The sequence below is a fragment of the Lagenorhynchus albirostris genome, chromosome 2 (assembly GCF_949774975.1).
Source record: "Lagenorhynchus albirostris chromosome 2, mLagAlb1.1, whole genome shotgun sequence".
NCBI lineage: Eukaryota > Metazoa > Chordata > Mammalia > Artiodactyla > Delphinidae > Lagenorhynchus > Lagenorhynchus albirostris.
Genome location: NC_083096.1, coordinates 42531070 through 42554209, shown reverse-complemented (window position 1 = coordinate 42554209; position 23140 = coordinate 42531070). Strand labels below are relative to the sequence as shown.

Here is a 23140-nt window from a genome sequence, read left to right as displayed (position 1 = left end):
GAGATCCTCACTCACTGCACTCCTTCTCTAAACAAGAAAACCCAGACCCAGAAAGGTTCAGTTTGCTCTCCACTTTGATACGTAAGGAAAGTGAGGATAGAGCTTTTTTTTTCTTTCTTTAAAGGTATCATATGTCCGCTGTGGTACAGAAATGACATGTATTAAAAAGGGGGTGGGGAGGTTAAGGAGGAGGGAGAAATCAGTTAGCACCCTACTTTATCCAGTTCAGCCTGGAGGATGTTGTGCATGTTCTTGGCTTGCTGTAGCTCCTGGGTGAGCTTGGCTTTCATCTGAGTGAACTCTTGGTCCAGGGTTTGGAAGGAACGCTGTTGACGGGAGAGCTCCTAAAAAGCAAAAGACAAATGCATCAAACTGATGCTGGTTAACAAGGGAGATCCTAGGGCGAGACCCATTCTTCCTCCAGGCAATGCTCTTCTGTAAGAGCAGAAGATTATGGGAGCCGGTCTGCGACTACCTGATGATTGATATAGGCAGCCTTAGCACGGGTCCCGGGCATCAGATCCGGGTCTCTGAGCGGAAGAGGAAGGAGTCCGCCAGGAGAACACATGGAAACTGGCCTGTTCCCGCCTCATCCCCGACTTAAATGAATCACCTCTGTTCTGAATTATCCAGGGGCAAAAGAGTAGAGCTGAGCTGCAGCCGGTCACAACTCGGCTGAGAAATCAACACACTCAAAAATGGAGTTTAAAATGTCAAATAGCTTATGCCACTGACCATTGAGAATGACAGGAAGGAAATGCCACCAATTAACTTGGATAATCACACAGGGACACCAGGTTAACATTTCCAGTCACTCTCATTGAAAGACTATAGACCCATTTCAAGGCTAACTCACCTGAAACTGATACCAAGCCTTATGCAAGGGCATCTTCAGCCCTAATTTGTCTGCCAACTTCATTCCCCTCCCCATCAATTACCTTCCTAATGTATTTGCCAACTCACAGCCTTTAAATACACCTGGTGAATGTAATACAATTTCCTTTAGAACACAGAGTGTTTGAAATAAGAAATACAATCCTTTCCTACTTGGTGTCAAATTTCAAACAAATCAGAAAATGTTGAAAAAAAAAGAATATTCTAAGTCCCTTCTCCAGTCAAAAACTAAAAGATGGAAAAGTGTGAAGGAAAATATAGTGCCTTTTCCGCACAAAGCATTTCCCGTCTAGTGGAACATCCCAAATAATGACAGACGCTCCTCTTTTCAAATGATCAAACTAGGAAATGCCGACAAGAGCCTTCTGGACAAACTCCTCATGAATCCATTTACCTTACCTCTTGGAACTCTTTTTCTTTTTCCTTGATTTTCTGTTCCAGAGAACATCTGGCACTTTCTGCATTTTGACGCTGACAACTCAAATCTTCAGTCAATTTTTTCAGTTTTTGCTCCAAAGCAATACACTAACAACAAATTAAGACACTCAGTACAAAACAAAAATTCTTGGAAAGAAGCAAACATTCTGAATTTTAGAAAAATTAGTCCCATGATCTGGTTCAAGTTTAACATAGTGTTTTGACATTTTTATTTCATAAAAAGTTGGGTTTAAAACAATTAGTCAAGTACCAAAACCACTACAATTATTTTAGCACACATAAAATTTATATTTGGGAAATATTAGCAAGGATGTAAAGCATTAGACCATTTAAATAAATACTTCATAACTTGTGCCATGAAAAAAGAAATCAGCATGTCTGAATAATGATTCACCTAATGATTTTTTGTTTTTGCTTTTTTTTTTAGAAGATGTTGGGGGTAGGAGTTTATTTATTTATTTTTGCTGTGTTGGGTCTTCATTTCTGTGCGAGGGCTTTCTCTGGTTGTGGCAAGTGGGGGCCACTCTTCATGGCGGTGCACGGGCCTCTCACTATCGCGGCCTCTCTTGCTGCGGAGCACAGGCTCCAGACGCGCAGGCTCATTACTTGTGGCTCACGGGCCTAGGTGCTCCGCGGCATGTGGCATCCTCCCGGACCAGGGCTCGAACCCATGTCCCCTGCATTAGCAGGCAGATTCTCAACCACTGCGCCACCAGGGAAGCCCTCACCTAATGTTTTGTTGCACGGGAATGAGAGGTTAAAATGCAGTGATGTTGGGCTTCCCTGGTGGCGCAGTGGTTGAGAGTCTGCCTGCCGATACAGGGCACACGGGTTTGTGCCCCGGTCCGGGAGGATCCCACATGCCGCGGAGCACCTGCGCCCGTGAGCCATGGCCGCTGGGCCTGCGCGTCCGGAGCCTGTGCTCCGCAACGGGAGAGGCCACAACAGTGAGAGGCCCGCGTACCGCAAAAAAAAAAAAAAAAAAAAAAAAAAAAAAAGCAGTGATGTTGACCTGCGTAATTTAGAGGCTATAAAATAACCAGAGGGTACCCATTATCCTCATGTGATAGTGTTTTTCAAGCACAACAGATTTTGTGGGAAACTTAAATATTAATATGCATCTTTCCACAATGCTCCCACTATGCCATTTTAAATATCTGGAGGTTCACAGCACTTCAAAGAATATCACAATGGGTTTTAACCAAGCTGCCAAAGGCAACACGAAGAACATGCATTTGCCCTTTTACATAGCCATTTATCTTTTTTTTTAATTGAAGTATAGTTGATTTACAATGTTGTGTTAGTTTCAGGTGTACAGCAAAGTGATTCGGTTACACACACATATGTTCTTTTTCAGATTCTTTTTCATTATAGGTTATTACAAGATATTGAATATAGTTCCCTGTGCCTTACAGTAGGTCCTTACTGTTTACCTATTTTATATATAGTAGTGTATATCTGTTAATCCCAGTTTATCCCTCCTCCCACTCTCCCCTTTATAACCATAAATTTGTTTTCTATGTCTGTGAGTCTGTTTCTGTTTTGTAAGCAGGTTCATTTGTATCATTTTTTAGATTCCACATATAAGTGATATCAGGTGATATTTGTCTTTCACTGTCTGATTTACTTCGCTTAGTATGATAAGCCCTAGGTCCATCTATGTGGCTGCAAATGGCATTATTTCATTCTTTTCTATGCATAGCCAGTTATCTCTAAAATAATTTTTAAAACATGAACTACATCAAAATTTAGGATGCTCTTCTAAAATTAAATCTTCAAGTGTTAAAACCCATTCCTCTGATGCTTCCCTGTAGTGTTCAAATCCTTGAACTGCCCTACAAAGCAACTCTAACTTCCCAGGAAAGAATGAGAACAACTCACATTAGTGGGGGAGAAGTCCTGTTCCAAAAGAAATGTGCCCCAGTTTGGCAAATCTCTCCACTAATGTATTTCTCTGAGACTCATTATAGTCCGATTTAGAACTATTAGAACTATTAGAAATTTAACAGAAAATTCAGAGGAAAAGAAAACATTATGTAAGACTTTCCTGGAAGACCAGACACCAACTATTAACTAACCAAAGATGAAAAGATAAAGCTGGTCTGATTTTGCAAATATCATAACTTTAAAATACTGGATTCAAAAAGTAAAATATTGAGCAGTTGTTCAAATTAATCCACTGCTTTGAACATTAAGACACCTTTGTCATTAACCTTATTGTTCTTGAATTTTTAAATCCCTAAGGAAAATTATGAAAGAAATTATTTCTAATAATAATAAATATGAACTCAACAAATATGTCTAGCACCATGCTAGGCACTGGGGATATAGCAGTAAACAACTCAGACAAAAATCATTGTTGCCTAAATGATGGTCTAAAATTTTGACAGGGACTTCCCCAGTGGCACAGTGGTTAAGACTCTGTGCTCCCAACGCAGGGTGCCCAGGTTCAATCCCTGGTCAGGGAACTAGATCCCACATGCATGCCGCAACTAAGAGTTCACATGCCACAACTAAGGAGCCTGTGTGCCACAACTATGGAGCCCCCGAGCCGCAACTAAGGAGCCTGCCTGCCACAACTAAGACCCATCGCAACCAAATAAATAAATAAATATAAAAAATAAAATAAAATAAAATTCTGACAATTTTCAGGGGGAAAAAAAAACATGCATGGCAGAGTAGACGAATGAACCCTCGGCACCCTCTGCTGGCACTCCGTCAAACTGCAACATATTCCACTATAGGATCTCAGGATCAATCAATTCTTTCTTATTAGAAACAGTAGCTTAAAAAAGAGCCTTTAAGGGTAATTTATATTTTATTTAGATTATTTTTTATGCTGATATTTATGATGCACAATCCATGTGCAAGTACCTGGCCACTAGGTGTCATGAATGCTCCATAATACTCTAAAAAAGTGTCCAGAGCTCAAGTCCTTTAAAAATATACAGCATATGACCCTGGAGACTCAGTGCTCTGGGCCAATGAGCTTTTAGCTGTAAAATACGGGTGCTGAAGTCTAGCTTTGCTGCCAGCCCCAGCACTGTTTCTACATGAGTTCAAACCTAGCATCCCACACGGTTTGTAAATACTTGGAAAAGAAACATACGACAAACAGCGTATGTTCACTAAAGCACACGGTATTGATTTTGGCTAAATTAGCTCCATTTTATTTAATAGGTAGTTCTAATGGTACATCAGGGAATAGCATAAACAAAGCATAATCTGATTTCAGCAACATATTGGACAAGGTCATATTATCTTTAGAGACAAGATGGAGAAAGGTGGACTGAATTTTCAGTTAGGTGGGTTTGTAATTTACAGGAAAAAAAATGGAATACAAAAAGCATTGAACGAATGAGTCTTAAGAACTTGGAGAGGAGTCTCCAACAGAAAGAAAGCCAGAGCTATATTCTCAGCACTGTCCTGGTCAAAAATCCTAATTCATGATCTGGTAAGAAGAGACTTCATCAAATATGCTAGTCAGTACAAGGATTTGGTGACCTTGTCACACCAAAACCAACAAGACAAAATGTAAAAGGATAAGTATAATTCTCTTATATGAGAAGGCGTGACTTGGCAGAAATGCAACTGAAAATGAGCTTCACTGACAAGGAACTTTATTGATATAATAATAACAATTATTATTATAAGTTCACCATGTGCCAGGCACTATATGCCAAAACCTCTATAAAAATTATCACAGGTACTTCCCTGGTAGTCCAGTGGTAAAGAATCTGCCTTCCAACGCAGGGGACGCGGGTTCAATCCCTGGTCAGGGAACTAAGATCCCACATGCCGTGGAGCAACTAAGCCCACGTGCCACAACTATTGAGCTTGCGTACCTCAAAGAGAGAGCCCACATGCCACAACTAGAGAGAGAAAACCCACACACCACAACTAGAGAGAAGCCTGTGCACCACAACGAGAGAGAAACCCGAGCAGACCACACGCCGTAATGAAAAGATCCCACATGCCTCAACAAAGACCCCGTGTGCTGCAACTAACATCCGATGCAGCCAGAAAAAACAAGGAAAATAAATAAATTAAATAAATAAATATTTTTTAAAAATTATCACAAACTTTACAGCAATCCTATGACAAAGGCATTATTATTAACACCATTTTATCGATTAGGACACTGAAGTTCAGAAGTTAATTAAATAGCTCCAAAGCAACACAATTGGGATGTAGTAGAGCCAGGGTTTGAATCCAAGTCTTTCTAACTTAGAAAACCAAATTACAGACCCAGACTGCACAAAGAGAATAAATATATGGATCAAGGGAGATCATGTTCCTTCATACATCTAAGCCGTAGTTACCAAGAATTTCTTGGTGCAAAGCACTGCACTAGAAGAATTCTAAAAATGAACCTGGACTACCACTTCCAGGTAGATGGAAGAGATGAACATTTCCCTCTACCTCCCACCAAGAATAATCCAAAACCTTGCACGTTACATTAAAACAAACATAAAAAAGCTCTGAAAAAAAGAGAAGAAAGAAGATTAACAAGAGACTTTGGAGCCCAAGGAAAAACAAGACAGTGCTGAAAGAAAAAAACTGTTAACCTTTAGAATCCTATAACCTGCAGAAATATCTTCCAGGAATGAAGAGGAAATCAAAACATTCCCAGACAAAAGAAAATTTAGAGGATTTGTAACTACACTAAAAGAATGGTTAAAGGATGTTCTCTAAACAGAAAGGAAATAATGAAAGAAGGAAATATGGAAGGAATCACGAAGGAAGGAACAATAAGTTAATGAACAATAAACATATATACAATAGGCTTTCCATCTCTTCTTCAGTTTTCTAAATTATGTTTGACAAGTGAAGCAAAAATTATAACACTGTCTGATGTGGTTCTAAATGTATGTAGAGAAAACACCGAAGGAAATTATACTATAAATGGGGAAGGGTATAAGGGCAAAAAGAGAAGTAAATTTTCGATAATTTATTAGCGTTGATAGAATGACAACACCAATAAACTGTGATAAATTGTATGTATATATACATTATCTAAAACAATCATTATAAAAGCTCTACCAAGAAATACACTTAGAAACACTATCAATAATTCAAAAGGGAATTCTAAAAAGTGTTCAAGTAACCTACAGGAAGGCAGGAAAAATGAAAGAGAAATGAAAAATGAAAGAAATAAAAAACAAAAAATAAGATGGAAGACTTAAGCCATGACATATCAATAATTACATTGAATATCAGTGATCTAAATATACTAATTAAAAGACAGATAGTGTTTCTAAAAGGGAATAGTGTTTTAAAAGAGTGGATTAAAAAATATGACCCAACTAGACGCTGTCCACACAAAACTCACATTAGGTCTATTTTCTAATTTATAGTTAGGTCATACTTTTTAATTTAATAGCATAGATAGGCTGAAAGTAAAATGACAGAAAGAAATACATCATGAAACATAAACCAAAGGAAAGCTACAGTAGCTATATTACTACCAGATAAAGTAGACTTTAAAATAAAAAAAATTACCAGAGACACTGAGGGCTATTGCATAATGATAAGGGTCAATCCACCAAGAAGACATAGCAATCCTAAATGTGTATGGACCAAACTACAGAACTGCAAAATAAGTGAAGCAAAAACTGATAGAACAGAAAGGAGAAATAGACAAATCAACAATTATGGGAGACTTCAATATCCCTCTCTCAACAATTGCTAGAGCAACTAGACAAGAAATCAGCAAAGATACAGAGGAATTCAACAAAGAACGTTAACCAACAGGAGCTAATGACAATTTTAGAACATTCCATCCAACAACAGAATATACATTTTTTCCCAAGTGCCTGTGAAACATATACCAAGATAGACCATATACTAGGCCATAAAACCCCCACAAATTTAAAAGACCTGAAATCATAAAGTATATTCTCTGAACACAGTGGAATCAAACTAGAAATCAATAACAAAAAGAGAAAAAGCTCCAAACACTTGGAAACTAAACAAGGTATTTCTGAATAATCAATGAGCCAAAAAAGAAGTTCCAAGAAAAAAAAATTTTTTTAGTACATTAAAGAATAAAAATTAAAATACAATATATCAGGGACTTACTTCCCTGGTGGTGCAGTGGTTAAGAATCTGCCTGCCAATGCAGGGAACACGGGTTCAAGCCCTGGTCTGGGAAGATCCCACATGCCGCGGAGCAACTAAGCCCATGCACCGCAACTACTGAGCTTGTGCTCTAGAACCCACGAGCCACAACTACTGAGCCTGCATGCCACAACTAGTGAAGCCCATGCGCCTAGAGCCTGTGCTCTGCAACAAGAGAAGCCACCACAATGAGAAGCCCACGCACTACAACAAAGAGTAGCCCCTGCTCCCCGCAACTAGAGAAAGCCTGGGCACAGCAACGAAAACCCAATGCAGCCAAAAATAAATAAATGTTTTTTAAAATTATTTAAAAAAATACAATATATCAAAATTTGCAGAGCACAGTTAAAGCAGTACTGAGAGGGAAATTTATAGCATTAAATGTCTGCATTAGAAAAGAAGAAGTCTCAAATCAGTAAGCTAAGCTCCCCACCTCAACAACCTAGAAAAAGAAGAGCAAAATAAACCTAAAGCAAGCAGAAGGAAATAACAGAGAGGAAAAAAAATTAAAAAATCAATGAAATTGAAAATAGGAAATAGAGAAAAATCAATGAATTAAAGAGCTGACTCTTTGGTAAGATCAATAAAAGAGCAACAAAACTGTCAAGTTCCTAGCAGTACTGAAAAAGAGAAAAATAGAGAAGACACAAATATCAGAAATGAACAGGGAATAAACCTGACCTACAGACATCAAAAGAATAAGGAAATACTATGAACTCCACATGCACAAATTTGACAATTTAGATGAAATTTCCTCTAAAATCACAAACTAACCCAACTCATCCAATGTGAAATAAATAATTTTAATAGCTGTGTAACTGTTTTAAAAATTGAATTTATAATTTTAAATCTCCCAAAAAAGAAATCTCCAGGCCCAGATAGTTTCATGGAGAATTCTACCAAATGTATAAAGATGAAATAACACCAATTCTGCACAATCTCTTCCGAGAAGAGAAGGGAATGCTTCCCAATGCATTTTATGAAGCTAGTATTACCTCTGATACAAATACCAGACAAAGACAGTACAAAAAGAGAAAACAGCTGAACAACATCCCTCACAAATATAGACACGAGAACCCTTAACAAATTATTAGCAAATAAAAGTCAGAAATATATAAAATGAATTATACACCAAGACCAAGTATGGTCTATTCCAAGGATGAAAGACATTCAAATATCTGAAAAGCAATCATTGTAACCCATCATATTAACAAGCTATTATTTTATATAACTACACGAATCTATAATTATCTTAAAATAAAAAGGATTAATTTGAAAAAAAAGAAAGACAGAAAGAGCCTGTTCCCAGGAAGCGAATAGAAGATACAGGTCTACCTACTACAGTGGTTTTTACCTAGAGATTTTATTAAAGGTAAATTCCATAGGCCCACTTCAGACATGAGTCTAAGAAGATTAATTCTGCAAGGTTCTCAGTGATTCTGACAATTAGCCAAGTGTGGGAACTACAAGAGCTAGAACATAAATAACGACAATAAAAGGGTCATAATGGGGATGGAAGCCAGGAGAAAAGACCTCACCGCACTAAGAAATGAGAGAAGGAGCTCACGGGATGGGGAGCATGTCAAGAGTATTCCAAGAGGCGGGTATGCCGAGCAGAAAGGCAAATGTGAGCAGAACACTGACCCAGACACAGATTAGGTTCAAGAAACACCAAATAACTGCAGTTGGTCCTAGAAGATAATTCGTTTTGCTCTACACTTTTCTCCATATAACACACTATCTACGTGACTGGTACATCTACGTTACGTCCCCCATTATGATGAAGCTCCACAAGGGCCATTCTTTTTGTCTATTTACTCACTGCTGCATCCCCAGGTCTAGAACAGTGGCTGACATACAGTAGATGGTCAATAAATATTTGTCAAATGAGCCAGTGAATGAATGAATAATAGAAAAAAGAGAAGAAAAGACTAGAGAGGTAGGTTGGGGGCAAAGCAACAACAACAACAACAAACACAACCCCCAAATAGCGGGCTATGAAGCTTGGCCTTAATTAGAGCCTTAGATTAATGGTAGGAGTGTATACACTGGATCCCAGGAGTAGGTCTATTCAATTCTATCATATGTCCTAAACCTCTTTTAAAGCTCCATGACTTTAAGTGCCTCTTTTATATATTAGGCACCTGCCAGGCACTGTACATACATAATCTTTATTCTTCACCACCCTCTGAGATATAAAAGAGATCAGTGACTTGCCCAGGTCCCTTGGCTGGGAAAATGTGCAGTCTGGATTTGACCCCAGATCTACCCAACTCTAAAAGAACTTACTGTTCAACTGCATCAATACCGCCTAGTATATAATAAGGTTCATTACTAATATTTATTTCACAAGTCTAAGTGCAGAGTACTCTTTCCAAAGAATGATATGAAAAAAATGGAGATTTATCAATAACTCATGAAAAGTCAAGTACCTTGGTTGATGCCTGGTCATACTGTGCAGTTGTTCTCACCAGTTCATCCCTGCTTTTGTTCAAAACTTTCTCTTTTTCGTTTAATTCCACTTTTGCTTTCTCCACTTGGAGTTGGAGTTCTTGAAGCTTGTTCACTTGGCCTTTCATTTCTCTTTCTTGTCCTTGCAGACGTAGTTCCAACTCACTAATCTTGCTCCTTAGCTCTTAAATCACAAACAAAACCCACACTTCAATTAACATATATTTTTCACAAAGACATTTACAACTAAACTCAGAATGTATCAACGTTACTCTGCTCTGAAATCTTTGGTGAGTCAAACATAAATCAATTCACATTAAACAAAGAAGCTACTTTAATTGGATTTAATTTCAATGTTTAGTCTTTATTGTTATTTGTATTCAAAAACCCTACAGAAAGCCGGAGAAACAAATTTTCGTAAGTTTTCACAGAGAAACTTGGGGGGGCAGAAATGTTTTTCTAAAATCGTGAATAGTATCTTATCGAGACTGCAAAAAGTGTACCACATATAACAGCCTGCACTAAAATTACCACTTGGTTTTATACACCCACAAACTAATATATTTTTTGTGCCCATATCAATGCAAATGAGTGCTAAGCAGTGAAAAATTCACACTCCCACATTCTCTAGTAGCTTGTCCTCCAGTAAAGAGCAAGACAATGTGAACCTCCTCTATTGCCAAAATTAACAACAATGTTTTTTTTCATTTTTTTCCCCACATATACACAATATTGGTTCCAATGGCACTGGCCATGTGACAGGTCTCACCAGTGCACACAGATGGTGATTTTCAATCTACCATAGCACTGGTAATTATCATAGTCTGCAGACTAGATTCCAGAACACCACCTGGCACCCTTGGCTGTCAGCAGTAGCGTGATGCAGCAGCCAAGGTTACAGGTTTCTCCCATACACACAACCTGGCAGCACACAGCAAAGCTCTCCTACAGACACATGCCACACCTCTGGCCAAAACTGGCTTGTTTCATGGGCCACAAAAGGAGCCAGGGGAGAGCTGTGGGGAGTGTCAACTGTAACCCACCTACTTGCCCCGCTCTGGAAAGTCAAAGCCACTCACCCTACTTTTCAAGTCTTCATGGCACCAGCTTTATAGTACAAATAAAGGTAACTTTCTAAATGGTGATATCTTTTCTCATTATCCCAAAGACAGTATTTCACATCACCAGGCTGGGATGTTGATCACTGATGGGTCTAACAAAACACATGAGCACTTTCTAGGGCTAAAAATGTCCAGAAATTTCTAGACTTCTAAAATTATCTCCGGAAAATTTAATTTAGCTCAAGCAGTTACCTTGATTCTGGGCTTTGAATTGATCCAAAAGATGAGAATTGCTAGAATTATCACAGAAACTGCTATTAGCATCTCTATTCCCTATTTGCAAAGTTGATCTACTAAGAGTCACTTCTTGTTCCGCAGAAAAACTAGATGCAGAGAAATCCCTCCTAATTGGAGTTTTTAGAGCATTGGATGAAAGACGACTTGGGGTCTTTTCTTGTTGCCATGAGAACACAGATGATGAAGCCTGATGTCGGGCAATGTCCCGGTGATTCATGGTGCTTTGGGGAGTAGCCTGGCTTGCTTTCTGTAAAAACAGAAACTCTTTAGAGCCCTTTAGAAGTCAAAATATTTAAGACTATGTAGTAGACTCACAGACATAAAAAAGCAAACTTATGGTTACCAAAGGGGAAAGCAGCGGGGGTGGGAGGGCGGGTAAATGAGGAGTTCGGGATTAGCAGGTACAAACTACTACATATAATATAGATAAACAAGGTCTTACACACAGGGGACCACATTCAATGTTTTGCAATAAATTATAATGGAAAAGAATATGAAAAAGTATATATGTATATATAATGTATATAACTGAATCACCTTGCTATATACACCTGAAACTAATACAACATTGGAAATCAGCAATACTGCAATAAAAAAAAAAAGATTATGTGCTTATTTTCAAATAGAACATAAAGCCATGCCAAGAAGGTAACACTTCCACTGTGTACCAAGAAAGAACATTCATCAAGTCAAGGGGACCACTGGGTCCCAATAACCAGTGAGGAAATGTTCTAACAGTCAGACTTGGCACTGAAGGGTGAAATCAGTGCCATCTGAGGCCCAATCTATTTTAAATTGGCTCAGTTTTTATATTTATTCTGCATCCCTCATATACTTCATAAAAACACATGTGAGTACTCACTGCCATTTTGAATTCTGAAATTTGATTTTACTTTGCCCCTCCTTGGTCACCTCCCCCTGTAGCTTTGCACACTGAGACTCAAAATTCAATACTAACCTAAAGAACTCTTTCAAGAATCTCACATTCCACCATAACACTCTCCCCCCAAAAATGTCGTCTGAGGTATTTTGTATTATATAACACACATTTGTGGATTTTCTGCTGTTATGAATTCTTCTTTTTGTTCTTCTCTCTGCCTGCATTCTGAAAACTATCAAGGTGTGACTATAGAGGCTGAGTTAATTTTGTTTGTTTGTTTGTTGTTGGTACGCGGGCCTCTCACTGTTGTGGCCTCTCCCGTTGCGGAGCACAGGCTCCGGACGCGCAGGCTCAGCGGCCATGGCTCACCGGCCCAGCCGCTCCGCGGCATGTGGGATCTTCCCGGACCGGGGCACGAACCCGTGTCCCCTGCATCGGCAGGCGGACTCCCAACCACTGCGCCACCAGGGAAGTCCAAGTTAAATTTTTGATAGCAAGGGCTTTTCTTGCCACAGGGAAAGGTTTAAGGCTTCTGGAGACTCATAGTCCTCCACAAAATAACTCTGGGAACAGATGTCAGGGCCAGAATTGATACCAATGACTGAACTGGATAACAAAGCACATATTTCCAAGTCAGACCAGAGAATTATTGTTTAATTTTATTCATCTTGTAAGCAATGCCTTTGCTACATATCAAAACCCTGGTGATCTCAAAACAAGGGTTAAAGGCGTAAAAAGAATTTAAATTGTTAAAGCTCTACCAGGTATTTTTTTGATCCTCAGTATTTAAGGCATCTACGTATAAATTCAGCCTTAAACTGTTTGCTAAGTTGTGCCATCTCACCAAGTTCATATGTTTAGAATTGTGCCATTAAGTGCCAAACTGGAATTTTTTAAAAAACAAATAACAGCGGGCTTCCCTGGTGGCGCAGTGGTTGAGAGTCCGCCTGCCGATGCGGGGGACACGGGTTCGTGCCCCGGTCCGGGAAGATCCCACATGCCGCGGAGCGGCTGGGCCCGTGAGCCATGGACGCTGAGCCTGCGCGTCCGGAGCCTGTGCTCCGCAACGGGAGAGGCCACGGCAGTGAGAGGCCCGCGTACCGCAAAAAAAAAAGAATAAAATAAATAATAAATAAATAACATCGTGCACAGAAATGGGAAAGGTATTTCTATAGACACCAGGTATTTTCTGGGTCAGTCCTGAAACTAAAAGCTGGGGTTTCCAAAATACGCATTTTGTTTATTTTATTGATGTTAAACAAATCTTTTCACCCACCCCTCTGTGCTTTTTTTACCCCTATCAAAATGTAATTTAAAACACTTGTCAGCAACTTATTTAAAAGAACTGGGGAGATTACGTTGATAACATTCTCACCTGAAATAAACAGTTCATTAATAATGACCCCCAAACCTCACGTCCCTGGTAGCAATCACCACATTCCATCAGAAGGCCTGAACAGGAAGCAATCGCCTCCAGGTTCCAAAGCTAGTGAGTGTCAGTTATGACTCTGGTCCCACCCTCTTGAAACTTCTTCTTTATCATTAGATCTTAACAGAGAAATAATTACATGACCACAGTTTCCATGGAATTTGGTGAACATTTAATATTTAGGGGTAAAGTCATCTCCCCAATCTATTTTACTCTACTCTTACCTATTTTAAAATTTAAAAATACCATAACCAATGAGGCAGGAACTTTATTTTCTCAGTGTAATAAAAATGTGCCAGCCCTATGTGAAGCAGACTTTTCTCTATCCTTGTTGCATCCTATATCAAAGTACTTCTTCAACTGCATACTCTATTAAAAGGCCCATAATTAATTTACCTTTGCCTGCAAGGCTTTCACCTCTGCCTCTAATCTTTTTCGTTCTTCAACTTCTTTATTATATTTTTCTTTTAGATCTTCATATTTGGAACCTAAACACAGACATTGAGATACAGTTTTACTTCGATCACTGATTTTGCAAAGAATCATTATGATAGATCGCCTAGAAATGAGTATCTTAGTACATCAGATAGAAAGAATATTTTGGTTAAGGCAATGGATACTGATCAAATTACTCAAATATCAAAATACATGGAAACATAGGTGTTTTAAATATTCCAAAACTGAATTATGTTTTAAAATACCATAGGATAAAGTGAAAAGTTTAAAGGCTTACTGATGGCTCAACATAGTTCAACAGATACACAAATGTATATGTAACTAATGGCTGCTTTTTTTTTAATGCTAAAATTAGAAGTTGAATTCAAAGTTGAATGAATTCATTTCTTTGGCAGAATTAAAATCTCAATAAAAGAGCTATTTATACAAAGGGAAAATATCCTTACCGCTATAATACTGGCTTGGTGTGAGTGGAGTTGCAAAAATTTTTTGTGGTGTAGTGCATGGACTCATAGAGACATCTGCAGACTGTGCAGCTTGTTGGCTTCTTTCAAGTTCAGATTTACACCTATGAGAAAAGGACCCGAGAGGATGGCAAATCAGAGCAACAGCTGTAGAATACCAACACCATACGTTCTCAGAAAGCGATAAACTTACAAAAAAACCAACCCTCTAAGAATTCTTACCACTTCATTTATCCAACAGACGTTTAATAAGAACTAATTTATGAGACAGTCCTTTGTCTTCAAAGGAACTCAGTCTAGTTAGGAAAACAGAACTATAGACCAGTAATTACAACGTGATAAAGACGATAATGAAGATCTGTAATAACCACCACAGTAGCAAAGAAGAGTTGAGAGGGTTGGGACACATTCCAATGAAATTTTATATTCTAGGCCAAAGAAAGACACAGTGCTACAAAATACCAGAATTTCAGAAACACAGGAGGAAATTGGAGCATGGGCTCAAATCATAAAACCGGATGGCATTACTTATAATATTGTCATTATAAAAACAGAGATTTGGGGCTTCCCTGGTGGCGCAATGGTTGAGAGTCCACCTGCCGATGCAGGGGACACGGGTTCGTGCCCCAGTCTGGGGAGATCCCACATGCTGCAAAGCGGCTGGGCCCGTGAGCCATGGCCGCTGAGCCTGCGCATCCGGAGCCTGTGCTCCACAATGGGAGAGGCCACAACACTGAGAGGCCCGCGTACCGCAAAAAAACCAAAAACAAACAGATTTGATATACATATCACGTCTTTTGTGATATTTTTAAAACACATTTTAAAAATCAAGTTAACGTAATGCATCTAGAAAAGATACTGGCAGGAAACAGATCCAAAGAACTGGAGAAAGTGAGCTATATACAGTCGTCCTTGGGATCTGTGGGTTGTTGGTCCCAGGACACCTGCAGATAACAAAATCCAGGGATGCTCAAGTCCCTTATATAAAACAGCAGTCGTACACTCAGCCCTCCATATCTGTGGGTGCAGAACCTGTGGATACGAGGGCCGACTGTATTGTATATGTGTACAGAGTATCCCTACCATTTCAGTTGTAACACCCTTCAGAAGCAAACCTAAGAGAGGACTCAATTCCTGCAAGTCTCCAATGTCTCTGAGTTTAACTTAACACAAGAAATAAAATGAATACCCTAGTAGAATGGCTAATGATGTGCACCATTCTCTTTGCCAAGGACACATTACTCAAAGCAGGGAGTGAAGAAAGTAGTGAAGAAAGTGCCTCAGTGCCCTAGCTCTGCCTGCTCCAAATTCAATCCGGGAAGGAAGAAGCAATGTATGAGTTGAAAATGGCTGCTCAGCAAATCAAATTGTCACATTCGAATTTATAACAGGTAAGAGTCCTCCAACAGAAATGTTGTATTAGCATGAAAAAAGTAACAAGAAATAAATGAATTTAATCTTAATATTTAACTCAATATTTTCCATATTGTAATTTCAACTTATAATCATTACAAAAATCATTAATAAGATATTTTACATGTTTTTGTACTAAATCTTCAGAATTTGGACTGGGTTGTGTCCTTCCAGCACACCTCAATTGACACTAGCCGCATTTCAAGTGTTCAACAGCCACATGTAACCAGTGGCTACCATATTGGACACTGCAGGTCTATAGACTTCCAAAGGTGTAAAAAGGTTGGTAAAACTCCAGAGATGAATTTTGAAGAACTGTGCAAAACTGATGTTTCTTTGCCCTCTCAAATTCACATCTTTTCAGTAAAAAAAAAAAAGTTTATTAATTTTAACTATTAAATAAAAGTATACCCTATTATTTTTATAAACCTTTGTATCTCCTGTCTCGTAGGGAGAGAAAAAACACAAATCACCACACCACCAAAACAAAACAAAAAAACATAAAATTAAGCTGTTTTCTCCTAGGTCTAATTTAACTATATGAGATTGCTAATATTCACCAGTTTTTATTTGTTTGTTTTTGTTTGTTCATTTTTTGTTTTGTTTTAAAAAATAATTTATTGAGGTGAAATTCACGTAACATAAAATTAACCAGATTAAGTGAACAATGCAGTGGCATTAATTACACTCACAGTGTTGTACAACTACCATCTCTATCTACTTAAAAGCCATTTCTATCATTCCATAGTAAAGCTCTTTAACCATTAAGGAATTTCTCCCCAGTGCCATCTTCCCCCAGTCCCTGACAACAACCAGTCTGTGTTCTGTGTCTATTATTCACCAGTTTTTGACCAACATTTCAAATGTTCAACCTAACTCGTTCAAGATGTACCTGAAATCGGTGGCCATTGATGGAACAAATAAGTTCCTGCCCTGTACCTGAAGGTTACCAGTGAAAAATTTTAAACTACACTCGGGGCTTCCCTGGTGGCACAGTGGTTAAGAATCCACCTGCCAATACAGGGGACACGGGTTCGAGCCCTGGCCCGGGAAGATCATACACGTTGTGGAGCAACTAAGCCCGTGTGCCACAACTACTGAGCCTGTGCTTTAGAGCCTGCGAGCCACAACTACTGAAGCCCACGTGCCACAACTACTGAAGCCTGCGTGCCTAGAGCTCGTGCTCTGCAAAAAGAAGCCACGATAATGAGAAGCCTGCGCACCGCAACAAAGACCCAACACTGCCCCAAAAATTAAATAATTAAAACTATACTCAATAGTTACTGTAATCTATAGGTCTTATACCCTTAACAATTTTTATACTATAGAAGAGTATACTCAATACTTTTTATAGTCTAAAGTCTATACAGTTTGTAAACTTTTATAAACATCTATATCTATCAACATCATAGATAATAAAAATATTTTTAAACTAAATGCACTATGAGGGTATCCTAATCCCATGATGACGATAATAACTAACAACTGATAATATTAATGCTAACATTTAACCATTGCTACATGTCAGATACAACCATGAACTATATCTGCAGCCACTGCTACCAAATGGCACTTTTCAATGAAATAGGGAAATGTATACAAAAGCATTTTTTCTCAAATGTTAAAAAATACTAACATTTCTGTCTAAATTAAATTATTAAAACCAATTAATAAAGTAAATTATTAAAACCAATATTTCTAACATTGGCAGCCAAAATGTTCTTTTCAAAGAAATGATTATTCTAGCATACTGAAGTGAGCTTCCTACTTCCCGAGCACCTGCTTTCCAAAACAAATGCCTCTCTTTCATTCATTCATTCAACAAATATTTGAGGACCTACAATTGCCAGGTGCTAGGAATAGTGATGAACACAGACCAGGATAGAGTTTAGGAAAACAAAGAACTCAACAAGACAGAAATTTATTTATCATTCTAACATGGCAAATTATAGATAGCCACCTTCCCACACGGATAGGAAACAAAATTAGAAAAAGATTTCTGTGCACTTAAATTATCAGCTTCACCAAAAGACAAGCATATAGTTGTCCCTAACAATCTACCTGCAGAAGATTGGTTCTAGGACCCCCTTGAATACTAAAATGTGCAAATGCTCAACTCTCATATAAAATCACATAGGTAGTATTTACGTATAACCTATGTATATCCTCCTGTATACTTTAAATCATCTCTAGGTTACTTATAATACCTAATACGATGTATATGCTATGTAAATAGTTGCCTGCACGCAGCAAACTTAAGTTTTGCTTTTGGAACTCTCTGGAATTTTTTTCAAATATTTTTGACCCTTGGTTGGTTGAATCTGTGGATGCAGAACTCATGGATATGGAGGGCAAACTGTAATTTTTAAACGTTTTAACTTTCAAAAGTATGTTTCCTTTGTAGGTAGAATTAAGATTATTGCAGCTATGCCAGGAAAAAAAATTCTTGGCATCAAAATATTTATTAATTACAAATGGAAAAACAGTAACTTTATAATGCAGAAACCCAGATAAACACCCTAACAAGCGATCGGTTTAAAAGGCAAATTAAATCATGTACACTCTGATATGATCCATGTCACTACTATACACGTCACTATAAAGGTGTGTCACTACCTCTGTGGTATTCTTACCAAAAATTCATAACCTCAATCTGACCCAGTGATTCTCCATCAGGGATGAATTTGCCCTCCCAAAGGACATTTGGCAATGCCTGGCAAGATTTTTGACTATCAAAATTTGGAGGTGGTGTAAGTGCTACTGGCATCTAGTGGGTAGAGGCCAGGAATTCTAAGTATCCTACAATGCAGCCTACAGGGCAGCCTTCCACAACAAAGAATAATCCAGTCCAAAATGTCAATTCTGCCATTGTTGAAAAACAGCAGACGAACCCAAATTGAGGACTATTCTACAATAAAGGAGACTAGTGCTCTTTAAAAATGTCAAGGTCACAAAAGACAAGAAACCATCAGAGCTTAGAAAAAAAAGTAACTAAGACCCAGCGCAGCCAAATAAATACTAAAAAAAAAAAAAAAAGTAAGAAAACATCAACTAAATGCAGTGTGGAATCCTGGATCAGATCCTGGAACACAAAAAGGCCATTACTGGAAAAATGAGTGAAATTCCAATAAAGTCTGTAGTTTAGTTAATAGTATTGAATTAATGTTTATTTCTGATTTGGTCATTGTACTCTGGTTATGTAAGATGTTAACAACTGTTTCTGGAAGTCTAAAGTTATTTCAAAACAAAATTTTTTCTTAAAATTTTTGGGTGTATATTCATGGAATTAACAATAGGGCAATTTGCTAAAGTCTTTTTTGCTTTTAGTGTTTATCACTCCTTGTTATTTTGACAAAATTCCACTACTAGAACAAGAAGATTCCATTTATAAGCCAGCAGTGCTCAAGTCCCATTAAATTTATTTTGAATAATGCCTCTAGTTGTTTGGGGGATTTTTTTTTAATGGAAAAGTAGTAATAAGCACCTTTTTTTTATTGCCTAAATATGGAGTTGATATTGGTGAATTGATTATGTAATACTTAAGATGGAAGATGGGTCTCTTGGATGGGGACCTCAGTAGGAAAGTCTTCTAGACTTCACTTCCCTCCTCTCCAGCTGAGATTCCATGGCACCCAACTTCAATCACTCTCTTCCAATATACTCAATTATTCCACTGTCTTCTATCCCATCACCCTCGCCCAAAAACCCTAAATCGATCCTCCTGTATACCTTCTCAGCATTTATATGCTAAAGAAAGGAAAAAAAAAAAAAACTCATTAAACGCTATAGATTGGTCCCACTATAAATTCCTGGCCTCCAATCTCAACTGACCCCTCAGTGCTCCTCAGTCCTTTTGAAGTTCCCTAGTTCTCTGATTCTCTACAACAGCTTTTCCACACAGAGAAAACAGAAGCCATCAATATAAGCCATGCTTTAACTTCCCTCCATTTTTTCAGTAACCACTGTTGATAGTTTTGGTATTATTTATTATTGCATTCCCTAGTAACAAACACAGTGCCTGGCACATGAAGCAGCTTAATAAACATATACTGAATAAGTAAATGAATAAGCTAGCAACCATTTAATGAATTTATATAGTACTGAGCCATGCAACAATAGGACTGAAGCATATAAGAAAAGAATTAATCTTCCTCAAATCATTGTTCATTCCACTGGAAAGAAAAAAATGTCAATGTGTAATAATTACACCATAAAAGGAAAAGATAGCTGCATCTGATGAATATATACAAAGACATCTATAATAAATACAATTCCCAAAAAAGTTACCTTTTAAGTTCCTGTTCCAGTTTTTCTATTTGCTTTTTGCTTGTGTTCAGTTGTCCTTCTTGGAAATTCACTTGTGACTCCTTGACTTGAAGTTCGTGAGAAATCTTCTGCTTAGTCTTCTCCAGATTTTCACATATTTCCATCAAGCTTTGGTTCTCTCTTTTCAGGTTTGCACCCTCAGCTTTTTCATTCTCAACCTAATGCAGATTATTCAAAAGGAACTAGGTCTCTTACTCATGAATTTACCAAATAGTATCTGTTAATCTAACACTGATGACTAATTTTCTGAGATATGGTTGAAAAAATACAGAAGTCAGTGCTTGATGTACACCGAAATTTTAGATGATCTCACTTTGAAGCCTATTGATAGAAAAGTTTTGCAAAGTCATGTATTACAGTCCTTGGTTAGGGCTACACAAACCCATCCTAGAAAGAGAGGCTTTAATAGGCTTTCAAGAATTAAAAAATCAAAAATAAATCTTATAAACCCTCCCTTAGCTATTCATTTTCAAGTTCAGCTGCTAAAGCCAGTTACTGTAAGAAACTGAAAAATTCTCCCACTAGCAAAAACATTTTAGGAGCAGTAATCGTATTACTATGGGTTGGCTAATGCAAAGATACGAAAGAAGTACTATTTAAGTTTCCATTTACTAGTCCTGGAGAGAGGTGGGAATACCAAGGTGAAAAGCTCACTCTCAGAAAGTCCAAATAGTGGACTTTAAATAGATATCCAAATAGTGATATCTATTTGGACTGCAAAGTGCTCTAATATTGATCCCAGATTCGGAGCCAGAGATTTTCGGCCATTTTAGTGCAGAATGCAAAAGCAATGCCCAATTCTTGGTCCTAAACAGAAGTGAAAATGGAACTCAGCAGCCCTACACATTAGCAGGTAAGCAGAAATGAAAACAAAGAACGGAGAAAATGAGGTAATTAAAATAAAAATGACTCAACAGGGGAGGGGACTTCCCCTGTGGTCCAGCGGTTAAGACTCAGCTTGAGCTTCCACTGCAGGGGGCGCGGTCCCATCCCTGGTCGGTGAACTAAGATCCCACATGCCACGTGGTGTGGCCAAAAAAAAAAAAAAAAAAAAAAAAAAAGATTCAATAAAGGAGAGGAGGGGGGATTACCACCTGAAGATGGCAAAATCATTTTTCTCTTGAAAAGACCAAGACAAAACCATTCATCCAAATAATGAGAGAACAGTTTTAAATACCAGCATTTCAGTGATACCTTCTGTTTTTGCTTCTGCAACGCAGCCTCCAGAGTTTCAAGTTGAAACTGCCTTTGCTGCCTTTCTTTCTTCAGTTTGTCGAGCTGTCCTTCAAGCTCTTGAATTTTCTGAAGAGCTCTTGTAGGCAGGCCTTCCTTCCATTCTTCCAAAGCCCAGCTCATTTTGCTCTCCTTTATTATTCAAACATTTATAAATAAACTGAAAAGAATAAACAACCTGTTGGTCTTACTATAGTAAAAAGAAACTTACTGTCTCAGAGACTAACTAATCTACATAACCACCTCTAAGAATCAAGTTTCAAAACTTCACGTTTCAAAAGATAACAAAGTATAACATCCATCTTCTCCACCCTCTGCAAGGTGACTACTAATAACTGACTGTGAAGTGTCAATAGTACACAGTATGCTTGTTTGGCTTCCCCTTGCTTTCTGGTTTTCTTATATCTTATTTTTGACTCTTATATGGCTACCTGCTTTCTACCACTCAGTTTGTTTTCATTGTACAAGACATGAATATTTTGCTATAAGGTTTCTGGTGAACTAGGTCTTACAGGACAAATAAAATGCATGATAAGTTACTTTGCAAATGCTCTTCTTTCCTCTCTTCATGTCATTAATTCCCACTCATACTCTGTCCCTCTTCTTCCAGGAAGCCTTCCCTGAGGACAACCATCATAATCTGGTCATATCTCCCCAACAAAGTCTCTCATGGCACAGGTACCTCCTTTTCCTCCCAAGAGGTTATCATTTGTTGAGTCAATGCATGCATGAACAAAGGGTGAATGCCATACTAGCACTAGAATCACTGCAAAATGCAGTAAAGTCATTCTCCAGACAGACCCTGACCAGGAATCAGGTATATAGCCTTAGTGATTCAAATCCCTGCTCAGCAACCTACAAGATGCGTGACCTTGGGCATGTTATTTAACACCTCTGTGCCTTGGTTTCCTCATTTGTAAAATGGGAATAATAATGGTGGTGGTTCCCTAAAGCTTTAGAACAGTATCTCCTGGTAAGCTTTCCATACATATTAGCGATTGTATTAGTCACTGAAAACGCTTTTTCATTTGTATACTGATGCCTGTGGCGCCAAGATAGAAATGGCCTACCTCTTTCTCAGGCATATCTTAGAAAATTTAAATCAGCTGGGAGACAAGTATGGCAATTATTCTTTATTCATTAGCCTTTAGAACTTAAATGAAAGAAAAAGCATTCATTTTCCAGTTCCTTTAGCAACAGGATGAGAATCTGTTTTTTACTAAATGAAGTCCACAACCATTTTTAGCGTTTTGTTTCAGTCGACTTTATCAATGACATTTTTTATCAGATTAATAAATAGTTGATGAAAGTACTAAGTATAATAAAACTTTTCCCAAATATTAAAAGAGAAGGAAGGGTCTCGGAAAACACATACTTTAGTATCAAGCCTTGGAGAGCTGTTTTCTCTGCCATTCTCACCTCCCACCCCACCCTTTTAGTTCTTTGAACACAACATCTTAAACTCCATTCCCATTTACCCAAAAACTAAAGGAGTCTCATGCCACTCGCTCCACCAACAAAGGACAATTTACACTGCCCCAATAGGCTATTCCTTCTATTCCAAACTAGCTTGCTCATTCAGGGGTTCACGGGTGGGTATATCATACCTCAGAGGCACACAACTACAACTCCTAAACAATTCTGCCAGCCACTGAAATCATGACGTCCATACACCATA

The 23140-nt window shown here is 38.1% G+C and overlaps 1 protein-coding gene across 1 annotated transcript in view; it reads right to left on the bottom strand.

Annotated features, from left to right (window-relative positions):
• CENPF (centromere protein F) overlaps positions 1 to 21585 on the bottom strand; it is a 58482-nt gene extending 36897 nt beyond the window's left edge. Inside the window, exons 1-8 of the mRNA XM_060142136.1 lie at positions 21424 to 21585; positions 20191 to 20387; positions 14473 to 14594; positions 13967 to 14058; positions 11217 to 11508; positions 9885 to 10087; positions 1294 to 1419; positions 216 to 344 (exon numbers count right to left, since the gene is read on the bottom strand). Of these exons, the coding sequence (XP_059998119.1) occupies positions 216 to 344; positions 1294 to 1419; positions 9885 to 10087; positions 11217 to 11508; positions 13967 to 14058; positions 14473 to 14594; positions 20191 to 20387; positions 21424 to 21585 (1323 nt within the window). The remainder of the gene's footprint in view (positions 1 to 215; positions 345 to 1293; positions 1420 to 9884; positions 10088 to 11216; positions 11509 to 13966; positions 14059 to 14472; positions 14595 to 20190; positions 20388 to 21423) is intronic.
• Between the last annotated feature and the right edge of the window lie 1555 nt (positions 21586 to 23140).